General features: G+C 50.1%; 3 protein-coding genes across 3 annotated transcripts; 2 read left to right on the top strand and 1 right to left on the bottom strand.

Annotated features, from left to right (window-relative positions):
* LOC135808619 (uncharacterized) lies at positions 1-6,195 on the top strand. Its single transcript, XM_065321837.1, has one exon. It carries the CDS (start codon positions 1-3, stop codon positions 6,193-6,195), a length of 6,195 nt encoding a protein of 2,064 aa, XP_065177909.1.
* Positions 6,196-7,195: 1,000 nt separating this feature from the next.
* On the top strand, positions 7,196-9,207 carry LOC135806339 (nicotinate-nucleotide pyrophosphorylase [carboxylating]-like). Its single transcript, XM_065320509.1, has 2 exons — positions 7,196-7,871; positions 8,223-9,207. Exons 1-2 carry the CDS (start codon positions 7,403-7,405, stop codon positions 8,657-8,659), a joined length of 906 nt encoding a protein of 301 aa, XP_065176581.1. The 5' UTR covers positions 7,196-7,402; the 3' UTR covers positions 8,660-9,207.
* A 208-nt stretch (positions 9,208-9,415) lies between these two features.
* Positions 9,416-20,127, bottom strand: LOC135806338 (ADP-dependent glucokinase-like). Its single transcript, XM_065320508.1, has 5 exons — positions 19,829-20,127; positions 18,419-18,644; positions 17,865-17,930; positions 10,690-11,319; positions 9,416-9,987 (listed from the first exon to the last, which is right to left on the bottom strand). Exons 1-5 carry the CDS (start codon positions 19,978-19,980, stop codon positions 9,661-9,663), a joined length of 1,401 nt encoding a protein of 466 aa, XP_065176580.1. The 5' UTR covers positions 19,981-20,127; the 3' UTR covers positions 9,416-9,660.
* Between the last annotated feature and the right edge of the window lie 76 nt (positions 20,128-20,203).

Here is a 20,203-nt window from a genome sequence, read left to right as displayed (position 1 = left end):
ATGGACGTCGACAAGCGGCACAGTGAACAGGTCAGGCGCTCTCAACGTGAGACCAAAGGCCGGAAAGTGAAGCCGACTTGTTGCAGCAGGAGCGACAATATCAGTAACGTTGTCGCAGGCAGCGTCGCGGAGGAAACCGAAAGTATCTCCTCCTCGACACTGAGCCGATTCTCGAGTGTTTCTCGACGCTCTTCGAGCGGTGCTGCTGAAGCCAGGAAGCGGAAAGCGGAGCTGGTGGCAGCGCAGCGTGTGGCTGCACTTGAAGAGGAGGCGAGAAGCCGTAGGCTGGAAAGCGAGAAGAGACTCTCCAATCTCCAGCTCGCCGCGGACCTGGCGGCGATTCAGGCCGACGAGGAGGTCGACAACGGGGGCACAGCAGCACCCGTGCTCGACTACGGCCACAGCGAGAGGGCAATGGACATGCAGGAGTCACACTACTTCGTGAGGGACGGTGAAGAACCAGTATCTGCTCAAGACGCAGAACAGCACCCACAGCACGAGGAGGTCGAAGTGACTCAAAGTGTCATGCCAGCCCAGGGGTACACGGACAGTGACCCACATGACGCGGCTACTCCAGCAGTAATTCCAGCCACCAGCCTTGTGCAGCCTCTGTGTGCTGCGGAGATAAGGATCCAGGAGTTGGAGGGGCAGCTGAAGTTATGCCGACAGAACACTGGCTCCATTGAGCGAGCCTATGACGACAAGCTCACTGTGGAGCTTGAAGAAAAAAGACGACTGAAAGACGAACTCCAGCTACAGCAACAGACGATTGCAACCCTGAAGCAGCGGATCTTCCAGGAAGACGCGAGGCATGCTGACCAGGTGCAGGTGATCAAGTCCCTGGAGGGAGATCTTGCCAAGGCCGAAGCAAGTAACGACCGTCTCCAAAGTGACTTGGTAGCCAGAGACCATCGCATCAGCCAGCTCACCAGCACGTCATGCGACCTGGAGGACCAAGTGCAGAATCTAGAGTACGAGCTGGAGGAGACCAGAGCTCAACTAGCAGTCATGCAGGTGGACATGGCACCTTCCAACCGGGAAAGGTGCGAGCTGCAGACCAAAGCGCAAAGTGAGCCACGTAGTGCGGCCGGTGCTGACACCCCCACATGCGATCTACCTTCGTCCAAGAGCGCGGGAGCAGGGTGCCGTGACGATGGACGCCCGAAACGACCAGCAAGCACTGATGGTCCTGCTAGCCTGCAGACGCAGGCCACATCAGGTGACAGCATACAGACAGCTGTTGCATCAGCAGTGTCACAGCTGGCCCAGGTATTGTCGGATAAGCTGACGCCACCAAGGGCGACCACTCCAGCCCACCAGAACACCTCGGACAAGGACCTGCGGAGAATGATGGCTAGACAATCAGCCACAAAAGACCTGTCGGCCTTCAACGGTGATCCGACAGCATGGCCGATGTTCAACCGGACGTTTACGGCCTCCACTGCAGAGTGTGGTTTCTCCAACCAGGAGAACATGACCCGTCTGCAGAGAGCCTTGAAGGGAAAGGCTTTGGACAGTGTGAAGTCAATGCTCGTCGTACCGGACAACATTGATCGAGTGATGCACACTCTCCAGATGCGGTTCGGCCAGCCGGACCATGTGGTCCAGTCCATGATTGCCCAGGTCAAGACCATGCCTAAGTTGCGAGACGACGACTTTGAGCAGCTTATTGACTTGGCGAACTCGGTTAGCAACTTGGTGTCGACCATGGAGCTCCTCAAGAGCACAGGCCACTTAGCTAACCCGCAGCTCCGCCAGGAGATCGTGCAGAAACTACCGAGCAGCTTGACCCGTCAATGGGGAGAGCACGTAGCAGAGTGCAAAGATCCAGTGACAATGAAAACACTGGCAGATTGGCTCGCAAAGAGAGCAGATGCGCTCTGTTGTGTTCGGAGACTCGACACGACGGCAGCAAAGTGTGTGTCAACAGGCAGCAATATGAAGCCGCCACCGACTGCTCGACAGAGCGGCCAGCGGCAGACTGCCTTCGTGGCCAGCGAGAGAAAGTGCGACTTCTGCGGACGGGCAGGCCACAAGGTGGCTGAGTGCCGAGAATTCGCACGCAAGACGAGCAACGAGCGCTGGAGATGGGTCAAGACAGAACGACGATGCTTCACCTGCCTTGGCCAGGGCCACCGCACTAGAGAGTGCCCTGACAGTACACCCTGTAAGAAGGATGGCTGTGACCGGCTTCACCATCCGATGCTGCATCCACCAAAGAGGAAGGACGATGTCGAACGCACGAACCTAGCTAGCGGCCAGCAGCAAAGCAGAGTCGTCCTGAGGACAGTGCCGGTAGCAATCCGCGGACCGAAAGGTGTGGTGAACACGGCAGCACTACTGGATGAAGCATCAACGGTCACCCTGCTGGATTCAGACATCGCAAAGCAGGTGGGCGCAGAAGGGCCATGTAGGCCATTGACGCTAGCATGGACGAACGATATGTGCCAGCAAGATCCTGACTCCAGGGAGGTCACAATCACCGTGAGCGGTCAGGACGGAGACCTCCAGCTGTCGGCCCGGACTGTGCGTGAGCTGCACCTACCAGCCCAGCATGTCGACATCAACCATCAGCGACAGCGTTGGCAACACGTGAGCAGCGCAGACATCCCTCTCAGTGCGACAAAGAAGCCGCGCTTGCTGATTGGCCAGGACAACTGCCATGTTATCTTGCCCAGGGAGACGATCGAGGGCCCACCCAACGCACCCACACTGAGCCGGTGCAAGCTGGGGTGGTCGATACACGGCCAACTCGGTGGCGCTGATCAGGTACTGCATGCCCGACTTGACACAGCGGAAGAAGGCAGTGCCGAGGACACGGATATCAGTCTCCACCAACAGGTGAAGCACTACTTCACCACAGAATCGTTCGGTGTACAAGTCCGCAGCGAGAAAATACGCTCGCAGCAGGAAGCGAAGGCGGAAAGGATCCTGGAAGTCACCACGAGACGTATCGGGGAACGATGGGAGACCGGCTTGCTGTGGCGAGACGCTGACGTAAGCCTACCGGAGAGTAAAACGTCAGCAACGCGCCGCCTCCTGTCCATTGAACGCAAGATGGACAGGAACCCCGCATTCTCTGAAGCGTACTGCGCCAAGATTGCACAGTATATTGACGACGGATACGCCACCAAGCTCACACACTCCCAGCTCCAGATGCCTTCTCAGAGAGCGTGGTACCTGCCACATTTTGGAGTGACAAACCCCAACAAGCCAGGCAAGCTGCGCCTAGTATTTGATGCAGCTGCGCCAAGCCACGGGGTCAGCCTCAACGATGCCCTGCTGCCAGGCCCTGACTATCTCAACCCTCTTACCAGTGTGCTGTTCAAGTTCAGACAACACCGCGTGGGGTTCGGAGGGGATATCCGACAGATGTTTCACCAAGTGCACATCCGACCTGACGATCAGCCTGCACAGCGGTTCCTTTGGCGAGGCAGTGACAGAGACCGTGAACCTGATGTCTACCAGATGAGAGCCATGACATTCGGCGCTGTATGTTCGCCAGCATCAGCCCAGTATGTAATGCGAAGAAATGCAGACGAATTCCGGCACAGCGCGCCAGATGCAGTTACTGCAATCCATGACAAGCACTACATGGACGACTACTTCGACTCGACGCCGACGGCAGAAGAAGCAGCCCAACGGATCAAGGAAGTGAGTCAAATCCAGGAAGCCGGAGGCTTCTCCATCAGAGGCTGGGTCAGCAACTCACCTGATGCTCTTGCTGCCGTACCCCCAGATATATGCTCACCATCGGTAGTCACTATTAGCAGCGACAACGAGACTGTAGTGGAGAAGACACTCGGTCTGAAGTGGTTGCCACGAGAAGACGCGTTCGGCTTTAGTCTGAGCCGTAGACTGGAGCAAAGCAGCACAACAGAAGTGACAAAACGTGAAGTCCTACGCAAGCTGATGTCTGTGTTCGACCCCCTTGGTTTCTTCACCTACTACACCACGTCGGCTCGCATTCTGCTACAAGACATTTGGCGCACAGGCGTCGGATGGGACGAGCCACTACCAGGACCTCTCGTCCAAAGATGGACGGACTGGTGGACGGGAGTGCACAACCTCGGAAGCAGGTCAATTCCGCGTTGCTACTGCACGGCTATTGCGGACAGAAAGGACCTGGAGCTTCACGTGTTCGGAGACGCCAGTGAGTCGGCATTCGCCGCAGCTGCCTACTTCAGGCTATCGCTACCTGACGACAGCACCAGAGTCGCATTCGTGTTTGGCAAGTCCCGAGTTGCACCACTGAAACCCGTATCCATACCGCGGCTGGAGCTGCAAGCTGCACTGATGGCCAGCAGAATGGCCGACACCGTCCGGAAAGAGCATGATCTACCTATCGACCGCATCGTGCTCTGGAGTGACTCTATGACTGTCCTACGATGGATCCGAGCAGACGCCCGTCGATTCAAGCCATTCGTAGCACATCGTATCGGAGAGATTGAGGAGCTCACTGACGTATCGCAATGGCGGTGGGTCCCGACACACAGCAACCCAGCAGATGCAGCAACGAGAGCCCCATCCGAGATATCAGCAGCGCAGCACATCTGGACGAATGGTCCTGAGTTTCTGACCAAGCCAGAGTCTGAGTGGCCAGTAGAGAATCCTGGGCGAGACACTACCACCAGCGACGACCAAGCCGAGATGAAGGCAGAGTTTACTGCGGTAGTCACCAAAGAAGCGCAGTTAGCCCTGCCAGATATCAGCCGCTTCTCATCCTGGATTCGGCTGATGAGAACGACAGCATGGATCGTCAGATACGTCAACAACCTGCGTGCGAAAGCGTCAAGCAAGCCCACAGTCACTTGCTCTGAGTTGCTGCCATCGGAGTACCAGCAGGCCCAGAAGCTGTGGTGGAAGAAAGCACAGCAAGACAGCTTCCGGGAGGAAATTGGCGACCTGCAGAAGCACAGCAATGTGAGCAGCAGCAGCAAACTTCGAGACCTCTCACCTGTGCTAGATAGCGACGGTGTGGTGAGAATGCATGGCCGAATTCGAAGTGCACCACCCGGAAGTCCACTGACGCCCGAGCCTGTCATCCTGGACCCGTCGCACCCATTCACACAGATGCTCCTTCAGCAGTACCATGTCTGGCATGGACACCATGGTCAGGACAGTGTGGCAAACGACGTCCGCCAGACGTATTGGGTCTTGAAACTACGCACAGCCGTCCGCCGTACCTGGACTGTATGCCAGCAGTGTAAAAATGAACGCGCGCAGCCAACACCACCTCAGATGGGACAGATTCCCGACGCACGCGTTGCCACGTTCATCCGCCCGTTCACACATTGCGGCATGGACTATTTCGGGCCACTGACAGTCACTATCGGACGACGTCACGAGAAGCGGTACGGCGTGATATTCACCTGCCTTACGACCCGAGCTGTACACCTGGAGCTGTCACACGACTTGACAACAGACTGTACCATCATGGCAATTCGCCGGTTGATCAGTCGCAGAGGGTGCCCTGGAGTGATCTACTCGGACAACGGCACCAACCTACGAGGTGCAGCAAGAGAACTCAAGGAATCATTGGACCAGCTGGACCAGACACGCCTCACAGCTGAGCTCACACCGAGAGGAATCAAGTGGGAGTTCAATCCTCCGGCAGCCCCGCACATGGGGGGAGCGTGGGAGCGACTAGTGAGGTCCGTGAAAACCGCCCTGAGAGCCGTGCTCAAGGAACGTGCTCCGCGTGAGGATACACTCATCACGCTTCTTACAGAGGTTGAGACGATACTCAACAGCCGGCCGCTCACACATGTGTCCTCTGACCCAACTGACGACAACAGCCTGACGCCGAACCACTTCCTCCTAGGGACGCCATCAGCAGCACCAGTGCCCGGAGTATTCAGTGGTGATGACCTACATCTGCGCCGGCAGTGGCGCATCGTGCAAGTGCTAGCAGACCATTTCTGGCGTCGCTGGATTAAGGAATACTTGCCAACGCTAGCCCGGCGAACCAAATGGCACGGAAGAACAGAGAAGAAGGTGGAAGTAGGTGATGTGGTGGTCATCGCCGACGACAACGCAGTGAGGAACACATGGCCGAAGGGGATAGTGACGGCGACCTATCCCGGCAGAGACGGCCTGGTGCGGGTAGCAGATGTCAAGATGCAGACTGGTGTGTTCCGCCGGCCGGTAGCCAAGCTCTGCGTGCTAGATGTCCGTTGTGTTAGTGACGGATAAATCGTCACTGGGGAGAGGATGTTGCCCCCGTAGGCGACGTTGGCGACAAGCAACACCCGTCGTATGCAACTTACTTTGTATCCACTGCTACACTTTCTGTAGTCTGGGCTTCACGTATGACACTGCTATTGATGTATTGACTTTCAGTCGGCTCCAGTTACAACTGCCGGTACACATGATACATGAACTGTCTGACCCCTTTCATGCATTCGTATGCAGCTGTCACCTAACACCGGCACCGCTTTTGTCATCTACTTGTACTAGTATGTATCATTTGCCGCTACGCTAGGATCGGGATTGTAGTCCGTGATCCGTAGGCGTAGATGGGGCTTGTTTTCCTTGGTGTGTAGGAGTTTTTAGGTTCCTGCTTCGGTGGTGCAGGTCACTAGTTTTTGGTCATTCTTGTTTAGTATGAGTTAGCTGTTTGGCATGAGAATGAAAGAGTAATAATACAGTCTTCTAATAATACAGTAACGACGTTACGTTTGTGGAATGGTGAATCAAGACGAGAGGTAAAAACAACTACACTGTATTAGTATTACCAAGAGTTCATTGGGTTATGGACTCTTGGTATTACCAAGACCGTAAGCAAGAGTATAACATGCTCTCATGGGAGCTTATTAATTTTCAAAATTACTGCTCTAGTACTAGTAGTAGTAGTACAGTCTAGACTAAATGCCCATTATTTCGACTCAGCTAGATCAGAAGAATCTGATCATTATGTGTAGCTAGCTAGATGCATCGATGATAATCGATAATATCTAGCAGATCAGAATCGCCGAGCGCTAGCGCTAGCCGTAGTATGCTAGTATAGCGCTAGCATAGAGATTATATCGATAACGTCGACGATCGCGACGGATACTAGTATGTTCACGTGCAGGCACCGTGGTCAAGTGCCAAGTGGTGCACGTGGCGATGATGTCACTGAGAAATTCGAAAATGCTGAGACGGTGAGAGAGAGGCATTTTCTTCTTGAAATAATTACTTGAACTGGTTGAAGTTCTTCTTTACTTCGCTGCACTGCTTACGAACATCCTTGCGAGACCAGCCATAGCCTGCACCGCAGCTAATAATTATAAGACCTAGGCCAGCTTGCAACAATCGTAACATAGGCACCAGGTCAGCTTGCTGCTTATTCTTATTATTTTCTTTTGGCAATGAGTCCTCTGCATCGTCTTTCAAGTTCGATCTGAAATAGAAGTTCGAAATGGCCAGCAGCGAATTGTTTCAGAATTTACTCACTCCTGAATCCCTGAAGACGTTAGTGAGAGGCTGGCTGGCCGAGGACACACCTGCTTTTGACTATGGCGGTGCTATAGTTGGCAACAGGCACGAGAAGGCTGTGTTGCTTGTCAAGAGCAGTGGGGTCCTGTGTGGAAAGCCGTTTGTTGACGCGATCTTCTCCGAGCTTGATTGTAAAGTCAATTGGCTCAAGAATGAAGGAGAAGATCTTGTGCCAGTATGCGAAGTCGCTGAAGTAACAGGCCCCGCTCGACGGATTCTCCTCGGAGAGAGAGTGGCTTTGAATTGCATGACAAGAGCTAGCGGAGTAGCGTCCATGGCTAGGAAGTTCGCATCCATCCGTAGCCAGCATGGGTGGAAGGGAGAAGTGGTGGGAACGCGCAAGACCACGCCAGGATTCCGTCTGGTGGAGAAATATGCCTTGTTGGTTGGGGGTGAGTACACTACATTAGTAGCGTTAGCTATTAGGCAAATGGCTCATGGAGTACAGAAGATGGAGTAAGCACATGGCACATATGCACCCACACGCCATCCCCCCCCCCCCCCCCCCACACACACACATGCGGACACAAGCTCGTACACACCCACACAGACACCATAGCACACAGACACGATCCCGCACACGCACGCACACGAATACACCCACACACAAACACACCGTGACATATGCTGGCGGGTAGGTGAGAGTTGCATCCTATGTATGATCACTGCAGCAATAATTATTCATCAAGTTAGTTCACCTATGCCTATGCCACTCTGTCTTGTGTGACACAATGGCTTTGTAGGTATGGGAACACATCGCCATGACCTGAGCTCCATGGTTATGTTGAAAGACAACCACATCTGGTCAGCCGGTGATATCAGCAGTGCCGTATCTAAGGCAAGGTCGGTGTGCGGCTTTGCTGTGAAGATCGAGGTGGAGTGCAGGTCATTGCGCGATGCACAAGAAGCGGCCACGGCTGGTGCTGATATTGTGATGCTGGACAACTTTTCACCCAGCGTACTGGCCACGGCTGCTCAACAGCTGAAGGGGGAATTCCCTCATCTTCTCGTTGAAGGCAGTGGCGGTGTCACGCTGGACAATGTTGCAGACTATTTCAGTCCCCACGTTGATGTTGTGTCGACCAGCCGACCCACACAGGGATATTCCACAGTGGATTTCTCTCTCAAAGTTCGCAAGGCAGGACATGATCCTTCCAACCCCACTGTGACTGATGCTTGAGAATATATTCGATGCTTTTTTTAGAGCCGGAAAAAGCTATTTTCGCGCTCCACTAATCACGGAGGTACAGAACAAAAAGCAGAATAGAAACATTGAGAAGACATAAACAATAACTGACGAGACATAAATAGTTTTAATACCAATACCAATTCATAAAGAGCAGTTTTCAACCTGCTGTCCACCTAACCCACGGTTACCCTATTTACAACTGGTTTTCGCTAGTGTGCTGAAAGAGTTTTGAGCTTGTTTTTAGTCGTGTTGTATTTTTTTAATTTTCAGTGGCGAGGGGCATGTTATTATTATTTTTGTATCTGATAGCACACTGTACTTCAAGTAGACTGATATGCATGTGCATGTACATAGTTGCCAACGTCAATGCTGTTTATTGGCTTTACTTTTTAGCTGCTGATGTCAATGCTGGCTATTGGCTTTACAGACATTGTATTTTTACACGAGTGATTTTCTGATCACCACGACAAGCTCGTAGTAGAGTCAATACTGAAAAAATAGGAGGCATAAAGGCAGTGCTACTGAGTGCTCACATCTCACCAGTGCCGGTGCCATGCTGTGTGCTCTACTACAATCCTAGACAGAAAACCAGTGCTCCTTGCCTATCAAAAGTGGATGGCTACAGCTTGCACATGGTGGTGGTACAACTAGCAAGGTGCCTTCGATACAGAACCCCCCATCCCGTTGGCTCGCAGTCATTGAATGTAAGCATGTGCAAGCGCAACCTTATTGAATAGGACACATCGGTTTAATCCGAGGGGACTTTTGAATGTTTTAAATGATACTCCGAGTATTTAGAAGTACGCTCCACGCCCGCCGGGATACAGTGCAGAACGTGGAACGCAATAGTAAAAACCATCCAATGCAAAGCACTAGGTGTAGAAATTTGCTCTAGCCGAGAAAGTTGACAAGAAATAGACCTCTATAAAGACAAAAGAAACAAAAACAGCACACTGGACTGCCAGCAACCTAAACTTACTTGGACAAATCTGTTACTTGGGAATGTAGTGAGAATATAGCAAACCAGTTGCTGAAATAGCGTCTCCAAGACCAACAGTCTTCAGTGGTCTGCGACACACAAGCACAGGACTGAGATAGAAGTTGATTCCATCTCTTTGCCAGGTGCTCACAGGAGAGTTCGGATCAACGACAATAGGCTCGCGGCGTAGCTTGGGGTCGAGAATGGAGCGAACGAAGGCCTTCGGGAACTTCAGTTGGACTTTCTCCGGATCAATCTCTTCAACTTGGCATGCTCGGCGGCCAGCAACTCTGGCTGCAGCACCAACCGCCGAGAAGGAATTGTTCCAGCGGCCGGCGACCTACAAGGAAAATTGCAAATAGAAGGAGCAAAGACTGATGAGGCTACTGCAGCAGACACAAGTATTCGGATAAAGAGAATGGGCAGGATCCTACTGATAGCGCAACACACTGATAAGAGTCACAAGACCCATGTTAGAAATGAATAGGAATACTGTGCATGTGATAGTATAGTGGACAGTACTCGGTAGTTTCACTACTCTGATTCGGCTGGTTGTCTCATGATTCAGGGCAATTGAAGAATACAGTTGCGTGTCAGCTATCCGGCACCCTAGGAACTGGATATTGTTGGATAAATGAATATTCTGGATAACTGAAGCTGCAAGTCATCTTTTGCTCACACATCAAAAGGACGGTAGAGCATGGGTTTACCTGCACTGTTGATGTTCTGTTACTGGTACTATCCAGAGACAGTCATCTATACAGACTGATTTGTATGTACAGTAACGTCGCATGAGGGCAACATTCATGGTGCTCACTGTCCACATTTACTTGAAGTAGGACTGTAATTTAGTGTAAATATACAGTCTATGAGCTGTCAGTGCGCTGTTGGATAACCGACGTGCCGGATAACTGACCGCCGGATAAGAGACATTGAACTGTCCTTCAAAACATCCCCTAACTGTTATGGTACAGTATCTCTGATGATGGAGGGAATCTATTTTATTGCTTCATGTGCATACGTGTGTAAAAATTGCACTGACCTCTGCAACAACATGGAATGTCAGAGAGTGAAAATGAACTCTTGATAGCTTGCCAGAGTAGTGCTTCAATATCCAGTATAGTACGTCTGCAACAACAGCTGCCTCGGGTGGGCCAGAGACCAGCTCCTCATTGTGGAATGGTCCCTTGTTGGCTTTGCTGATAGCCATTAGCTCTTGCTCATTGAGTCCAATTGACTGGACGGATGAGAAGCAAGCCGATCCAAGCCGAGCAAGGAAGTCAAGGTTGCCAATGCTTGCCAATTCCAAATGAACAGGTGTACTAGCCGGCAAAGTTGAGATGGCCGAGAGCACTTTCTTGACTCTGGGCAGCCAGAACGATTCCTCTGTGTTGTCCATCAGATGCAGGCCGGCAACGACAACAAGCTGTGGGCTAAATGATGACAATGCGGATGCAAAGTTGTCGGCAGGCTGCAGTTCTCCATTAGCCACATCGTGTGAGAAGATGAAGCGATTGGCACAGCTGGCCACGTTGTCACCCCACTTTTCTCCACGGCTGTATTCCAAAATCAGGTGCACTTCATCATCTTTCTGCAGGCATGACTCGGGTACAGATACTGTCGAGTTGAGGAGGCTCCTCAGTGTCTCACCAACAGCACCGACCAGCATCACCTTATGGGAAGGGAGCAGACATCCAACAAAGTCATAAGTTGCATGCAGTTTACACCAGCATTGAACATGCAATACTTTGTGTGCCAAGAAACTTGGTTCACCAAGGCTATAGTATACTAGTAATAATAGGCTGCTGTGTGCATGTCAATATGATGAAGTCCGTACACAATTCATGTATGAAATGGGTGCTTCATGGATCTAAAAACAGTGCAAACGCCCATTTCGTCCTCCTAGTTTGTACAGACTTCATCATTGTGCATGTAGCCTGTTGTTCACTTTGAAGTACAAACGGTGAACAATGTACAGGGATGTTCAATGAAATTCGATTGTGTGTGTGTGTGTGTGTGTGTGTGCGTGCGTGCGTGTGTGTGTGCGTGCGTGTGTGTGTGTGTGTGGCTAGTTTTCGCCCTGCACCAGTTCACAGCCCAGTGTTCACAGATCTCAGGCTGCACAGCGTGTACTTGACTCACTCAGTCGGATTTCATTGAGCAGCACTGTACGTGATTAATATACCACATATAAAGCCATGGTAATAAGTAGGGGTGAAACGATTACTCTAATTTCAGAAATTTTCGGTGCTCAATATTTTCGGTATGACAGCAAAAAGCTAGGTTAGGTGAACAGAAATTTTCAGTACAGAGAAGCAGCTCCCTATTGGATTATGTGCGTTAATGTTTGTTCGGTGTGTTGAAATTTTAGGTATGAAACAGATGCACCGAAAGTACCGAAAATAAAAGTACACCGAAAATTTGTGAAATTACAGTAGTTCGAATATTCGAGTATTCGTTCGAAAATTTCAAACGAGCGAGTATTCGAAATTTTGCACTCGATCGTTTTTTTTTTTTTTTTTTTTGGTATTGGCATTCTATTTTTCAAACACTTTCGTTGCACCGCTTGTCCACTGGTACATGGTATGCATGTGTTATGCATGCCTTTTGTCGCGGATTCAATCATCCCACGAATATAAAATGATGTATTAGTATGGTTGTGCATGTCATGTCAATGCACTGCTGCCTCATGAATTTCTTCGTACTCATGATGCTACTCCTGCGCTTCATACTTTGATTTGTACCTTCGTTTTTTGCTGTATTCAAATCAGTTTTGGTGTTCTTGTTTGTAAGAAAGTTCGTACTCCAACCAACTCACCCCTCTAGCTTTTGTAGCAATCAGACGTTTGGGGACAAGGCCTCAAACGTTTTGACATGGTGCTGTGACCAGGATAGTCACGATCACAACTTTCGTTCGACATCAGCTTGTTTCGGGATGGCCACCCAAGCAAGCTCCGATGTTGAGCAGTTGCTTCGCCGTAGAGCGAACTTGCGCAGACGTTTTGTCCGCGTACACACTCGCCTTGCGCGCGAGTTTAGCGCTGAGTCAAGTTCCAATACTCAGTATTTGGCAGCCGATTGGGGGGAGGCCCAGTCGCTATCACTACAACTTGAGGAAGTTGTAGCGGCCCTTCGGACAGCATACGAAGAAATGGACTCTGCTGAAGACGAACTGGACGAGCTTGACAGCTGGGAGTCAGAATTTGACGACTTATGTGGTATCTTGAGAAAGGTGAGGAGCTCCATCATGCGTACGGCTCCTGAGGCCATGGCGAACTTTCCTGACCCGGTTGAGGCTACCGTTTCACGTCTCTCTCGTTTGCCTGCCCATTCTTCTTCATTGCATTCAGTTTCTGCGGCAACCATTACTGACAGTCACACATGTACCGGTACATTAGCATCAGCACCAGTGTCACAATCACTTCGTAGCAGTGCACACACACGCACCCCTGCATCTCATCATTTGGATACATGTAGCGGGAGCTTGTCACCGTCACGCACCGACTGTCACACCATGCCACCAGTTCCTAACTTCTACACACCGCAGCTCCAGCCTGGGACTACCAGTACAGCTGCCTGCAGTGAACTGCCCTTTGCTCTACACAGTGTGCCAGCAGCTCCAGTGTCTACCCATAGTATTCTGTCAGCTCTGAAACCACCACAGCAAAGCTCTGTCCAGCAGAAGTCTAGTTCTAGTGCCAGCAAAGTAGAAATTACTCCTTTGCCATCCCACACTCCTATGTCAGCACATACTGTTATGTTGGATGACAGCAGTGATGATGATTCCTCTGATGAGCTAAGCATGGCTTCACTCAGCCTTAGTTCATTCTCGCCAGTCGCTAGTCCGTTGCCACGTGCTGTTGATGCTGCAGCTCCGTCTAGTATTGCAACCATGACCACCATGGTCGCTGAAGCTGCCAGGCAAGCTGCGGTTCAAACCGTTCAGCCGACCACGATGGCTCAGTCACCCATGCAGCCAGGGTCAACTACGTATACCCAGGTGAACCTCCCGAAATTGTCTTTGCCTAGCTTCAGTGGCGACATTCTGGACTGGCCCGTCTTTTGGGATATGTATGTCGCATCTGTTGACTCGCAGCAGCTCCCGAACGTCACCAAATTCACATATCTCAAGTCATCATTAAAAGGGTCTGCTTGCCGTCTAATTGCTGGAATAGCTGTTACTGACCAGAACTATCCCGTGGCCCTGAAAACGCTTCAGGATGAGTTCGGCAGAGCTGACGTCATCATCACCAAGTTGTATCACAAGTTGCAACATATGCCGGCGTCCACATCCAGTCATAGCGACATCAAGGCGAAGTGTGAGATGATTGAGAATGTGCGCCTCCAGCTGGAAGCTCAAGGAGAGGTTCTGGCCACTCAGCGGCTGGTCGCTCAACAAATACTGTCGAACTTTCCTATTAGTGTCACAACCAAGTTGGAAGAATGGCGACCCCTATCGGAGGCGGCTCAAGCATGGAGTGTATCAGAGCTCCGCCGGGCTTTGAAGAGGTATGTCAGCTTACATGACAGGGCCTACCAGCGGTCTGCCACATCTTCTACCTCTCGCAGTGACGGCAGCGTCCCGGCCGCGCCAGCGCCTGGTCCTGTATCTGGGAGCGCTCTTCCTGTGGCGACAGCACAACAGCATCGAGTACCCACAGCTTCTGGACAACAGTCTCGCAGGCCATGTGTCTTCTGTGGTGCTACACACAGACACGACTCGTGTCAGAAGTTCGCTACTCCAGAGGCCCGTAAGAATCGCTTGTTGGAGTTGCGTCTCTGTTTTCGTTGCTTGGGCTCAGGTCATACCAGTTCGGTCTGCACCCGGCAACGACAATGTCGGCATTGCCTCCGGTCGAATCACCATAACACAGCAATCTGCTCTGCTGGACGTCAGACGGCACGGTATGGTGATTCCCAGCAGAGCCGTACTGGGAATCCTCAACAACAGCAATCTGCTACTACTTCTAGTGGCTCCTCATCATCTCTGCGGGTGTCCTCTAATGTAGCTGCTACTCAGCAGCTCCCTGGTCCAACAGTCCCAGCAAGCCAGACTCGCTTGATGACTGCCAGGACATCTATCCACTCTGGTTCAGGTGAATCTCAACAAGTTACGGTCCTTCTGGACAGCGGTTCTCAGTCTACATTCCTCAGTGTAGACGCAGCCACACGACTAGGCTTGCCCGCAGGTCGGCAAGAGTGCCTAGTTGTCTCCACATTCGCCTCATCGCAGCCTGTACAGCTCAACACAACAACGGTCGAGTTCGATCTTGAACTCCATGATGGCTCTCGTCTGACCATGGAAGCTAACACCATGCAGAAGATTACCGATCCAATTCGACACTGTCGGCTCTCAGATGAAGATTACGCCACTATATTGGCGGTTGCCGGTGATGCTCTCGCGGAGCCCATCTCTTCTGAATCGTCAACGTGTAAGATTGACCTGCTGATTGGAGCTGCCCATTTCTGGGAACTAATCAACGGGCCTTCCGTTTCTCTACCATCTGGCCTTCATGTTATACCGTCCTGTCTTGGATACTTCGTTGCTGGGAAGTTGACCGTGGAGACGGACCACTCCGAGTCTGCCAGTAGTGTACTTCTGTGCTCCACACTTACCTCTGCTCGCCAGCATCCGTCGTCTTTGGGTAACTATGTTGCTCCATCGTCCATGATGCCGTATCCTGATCTTTCTCGGATGTGGTCTCTTGACACCATAGGTATCACGGATTCTCCTCATGTCACCTCTGACGAGCTCGCTCAACGTCACTTTGACACTCATGTCAGGTATGAGGGCCAGCGATATGAGATCGCGTGGCCGTGGAAAGCAGAGCCTCCTGAAGTATCTGACAACTTTGGTCTCGCCTTAGGTCGGTTAACGTCTCTGGCCAAGCGACTGGCTTTCGACAATGACCTTTTGGCACAGTACAACAAGATCATCCAGTCTCAAGTCACAGCTGGTATCATTGAGCTTGTTCCGAAATCCTCTCTCCGTACGGCAAATGCCACACACTATTTGCCTCATCAGCCCGTCATCACACCGTCGAAGGCCACAACGAAGTTGCGTATCGTCTATGATGCCTCTGCAAAATCCTCGAAACGGTCCAAGAGCCTCAACGAGTGTATGCATCGCGGACCAATCAATCTACCCAGCCTATGTGGCATGCTGCTTCATTTCCGCTGCCACCCTATTGTCCTATTGGCTGACATTGAGAAGGCCTTTCTGCAGCTAAGCATCACGCAGTCTGATCGAGATGTCACGCGGTTCCTTTGGTTTCAGGATCCTTCAAACCCGGCTCCTACCAAGGACAACCTGAGCGTTTATCGGTTTCGACGTATGCCGTTTGGAGTGATTTTGAGCCCGTTCCTGCTCGAAGCCACCGTACGCTCATCTCAGCACGCAAGGCACGCCGCTCGCCACAGCTATTTCCGACAACATTTATGTCGACAATATCATCCTCGGCATGGATCTGGAGAGCGCCGCTATCGCTGCCTACACTGCCGCCAAGGACATCTTCAAGTCAGCCTCAATGAACGTGCGTGAGTTCACCACCAACAGTGATGCTGTTCGTTCTGCTATACCGGAGCAAGACCGTGTAACGTCTCGCTACGTGAAAGTACTTGGTCTCAAGTGGGACACGGAAAATGACACCATTTCTATACCCGGCTGTACCAAACTCACCAAGACGGAGTGCAGCATCACTAAACGCGCAGTCCTTCACGCCGTCTCAGCAGTGTACGACCCCTTGGGTCTCGTGACGCCCGTCCTCCTTCCAGCTCGGATATTCTTGCAACGGCTGTGGGGTCTGTCGGTCACGTGGGATGATGCGCTACCTCCCGATGTTCAAGAAGAGTGGCTTGGTCTAGTGCAACAGATGGATGGGTTATCCGACATGGCTATTCCAAGGTACCACCGGTACCATGATGGCGACATGCAGCTACATATCTTCACGGATGGACAGATTCGAACAGCTCAAGTCATCATGTCAACCGGCAACACCGTCAAGCGCCCATTGTCCCGTCTATATTCCCTGGAGTGTAGGCACGTTATTCCAGTTGATGCTTCCACTCCAGGTCAGCAGCCTGTGTCTTCTGATGTTACTGATCCGGCTCCAGTGGATGATGCCCCTCCGCTACCTGTTGTGACTTCAAAGCGTCCTCCTCGAGCGTCGGCCGACGCAGCACGTGAGAAGATCGCCAAGTGGGTAACATCAAGCTATGTGTGCCTTACATCATGATGAGACTGCTTTTACGGTTCGCGTATGTATGACTCTCCCTCTATTTACAATTACTCCGGCGGGAGTATAAATCCCCTACAATTCTCCTAATACATTTTACGTACGTGCATTTCTCTTCTGTGTAATGAGGTTCCATGTACTTTGAAGTAGTTCTTCGCTTGTCATACTAGTGCATTTCGACTGTAGCAGTACTTTTTAGAATCTAGATACTTTTGTAAACACCATCACTACATCTCAGTGTAATCCACCCAGTCTTCATTATCTCATGAGGTGTACTACTTTCTTTCTTGTCGGAGTGTCGCGGATTCAATCATCCCACGAATATAAAATGATGTATTAGTATGGCTGTGCATGTCATGTCAATGCACTGCTGCCTCATGAATTTCTTCGTACTCATGATGCTACTCCTGCGCTTCATACTTTGATTTGTACCTTCGTTTTTTGCTGTATTCAAATCAGTTTTGGTGTTCTTGTTTGTAAGAAAGTTCGTATTCCAACCAACTCACCCCTCTAGCTTTTGTAGCAATCAGACGTTTGGGGACAAGGCCTCAAACGTTTTGACACCTTTGAGTCAGTATTTTATGACTTGGACGATGGGATCGCCACGGCAAGTAACGTTAGTTATGAAAGTACTGATGAAAATCGTTACTATTAATACACTCTCTACAAGACGTTGGCGACTTTTGTTCTATGTTCACAGATAATTTCTTCCCCATTGGTCGCGAACTCACAAATCTAGAGCTTTTGAATTTTGATAAAATACTCGAAATAATCGGATACTCGATCGAATATTATGAACGAGTGATCGATTGGTCAAAATAGATACTCGTTTCACCCCTAGTAATAAGTGAAAAACCCCAACTCATAAGCTTGTTGCTGACATAATTGGACGTAGGGCAAGCAATACTAGCCACAATTGTATCATAATACCTTCAAATAATGATATAAATTATATGACAACATGGTCCAACCTCGCACTTACCTGACTGCCTGGACTACTCTCCACCATAGCTTGTGACATCAATGCAGCATTACCACCCACAAAATACTGCAGAACGCAAAAAATAATAATAAGACAAATTACATGTACATACAAACTCTTCTAGCATCCTCAGAGAAGCCAGAGCAATACAGTAATTTATATCCTGCTCACAAAAAAATATATACACAGACTCAGGAATTCCAAGAGGAGCATGTCACAACAGTGCGTACAGCAGGGTTGGCATTACTTTACTCTGTATACTACAAGTGCACACTATCTACGTGGATGGTAACGCAAAACCATGACAAGCATGCAGCTGCCAAGCTACCTGCAACGCAAAGTACCAAATGCAATGTACTGCGTCATTTACACTCGGGGTAGAAACACCATGTGGCTGCGTGGACACAATTTCATACCCTAGTTGAAGAGGAAGAGTGATTGCTGATTAGGGCTGAACTCTCGCTCATGGCCGCCACCAATCCATTGTCACATTATGAGACAATGGGCACAGCATAGTACATGCACTGTACAAGAAATTGAGAAGTACTACTCACTTTCTTCTCCTCAAGGCTGGCAGCAGAATCAACGATTTGCTTGTACAGCGTCGGCGATGTCATGATACGCTCTGCGGCCGAGCATGATGAATGCGACAGAGCAAATGCATCCTGAAGCTCAGCAAGGCTGTCAAGTACTGCGTGGTCTTTACCTGGTCCCGGTGCCACGTTCAATTTCTTTAGCAGCTGCGTGCCGTACACGATCAAATCCAGGTTGGCATTCAGCCTGAGAATCACAGAGCACACACAAACAATTCCTTCCTATAAATTTCATATGGGTATGGGTTGACATATCAGGGAGGTCGTGGATGCTAAAAAAATACACGCACAAGATCACTGGATGGTGCAAAGGTTCTGTCTGTTGGTCTTGGAACGAAGAGGCTGTGGTACCAGAGTGCCCCATCAAATGCACTCCAAATTGATCACTATGAGTCAGCAACTACGACATTGGAGATAGAGCTGCACTGAGTAACGCCTTTGTCTCGGGTGACAAGCCCAACATGCAAACAGCTGGTCGGTCAGGTTCCTGTCTTCTAGTAGATCTACAGGTGTATATCCAGAATTTCGAACCATTTTGGCAATGAAATTCAAGGCCGGAGAAGGGGTTGCAACTCACTACTCAAGCTAAAAAATATGACAGGGACCTCATATACATGAGAGGACAACTTATAATTGGCACCCTCTATAAACCAGCACAATTTTTCAGTAACCAAACTGTCCTCTTCGTGCACATTGCAGCAGTAAATCAGATTTGTTAATCCAGTATCCTCCCTAATCCAGCAGAATTTCAATGCTGTCACCCTTTATGATCATGATGCCAGGTGCAGTCAACACAAGGCCTAGTGAAGTGCTATGATCTGCCTCCAGGATGCACCTGAAACTGAAGTCGTATAATAATGTGAGAGCGTGAACAGCCGTCGCGGAAATCTCGACAAGTCATTTGGGGTTAGCTAACCAGTGCTACGCAGCCCAAGACGCGTTTTCTTTCGGATTTCATATTGAACGAGGCAGCAACCCAAGTGATGTAGCAGGAGTTTTGGCACCTACTAACAACAAGTAAAGTTTTCATATCCGCGTTACCACCAGCTATACGTGTTGAAGTAACTTAGTAAGTTTCGCTCGTGCCCGGCCACCACCTTGCCTGATCGGGGAAAATTGAGGGAAAAAAGCTTCCGGTGGGTGTTCATAAGTTTGGCCAATCGAGTAACCCTAAACTAAAGAAAGTTTCCAGTTTACACATGTTGAATAACTTCTGGAATTGACTCCACGTAGTCCACTTATAAATGATAGGACAATCTAGAATGTTCAATCAGTGTCCAATCAGTTTTCGTGATTGTCCCATTACTAAAGCTGACAAGATTTGATTCACAACACCACTAGCATACTACAACAACAAAATCTCAATCTTACCCAACAGCTACTTTGTCATACTGAATAGCAGGACCATTTAGCTGTCGTTTCCATCCTTTCAATACTCTCTTTTCATCTGAATTATTCGAATTCGACAAGAAGATGCCAGCAAGAGCAAAGAAGACAGCAAGCAATAGAGTGTTGCTGATCATGATGCCTTACGCCATGTATAAATTGTCTAAAAGATCTGGTAGATACGAACAGAGTCCTCCCCTGAAATCAAGGTTGGAATATCTCAAGAGTTTGAAAGAAACACAAGGAGAGCAAAGCAAAAACAAGTGTTGAGCAAAAAGCAAAAAAAAGCGAAACACATTCAAAAGCTTCGAAACGAAAGCGAAGATTCTCATCTGCTCACGTGTCTTTTTTCACTGCACG

Source organism: Sycon ciliatum, chromosome 1 (assembly GCF_964019385.1).
Source record: "Sycon ciliatum chromosome 1, ocSycCili1.1, whole genome shotgun sequence".
In the NCBI taxonomy this organism is placed as follows: domain Eukaryota; kingdom Metazoa; phylum Porifera; class Calcarea; order Leucosolenida; family Sycettidae; genus Sycon; species Sycon ciliatum.
Note: the sequence above shows the minus strand (reverse complement) of the source record. Positions and strands in the feature narration are given on the sequence as shown.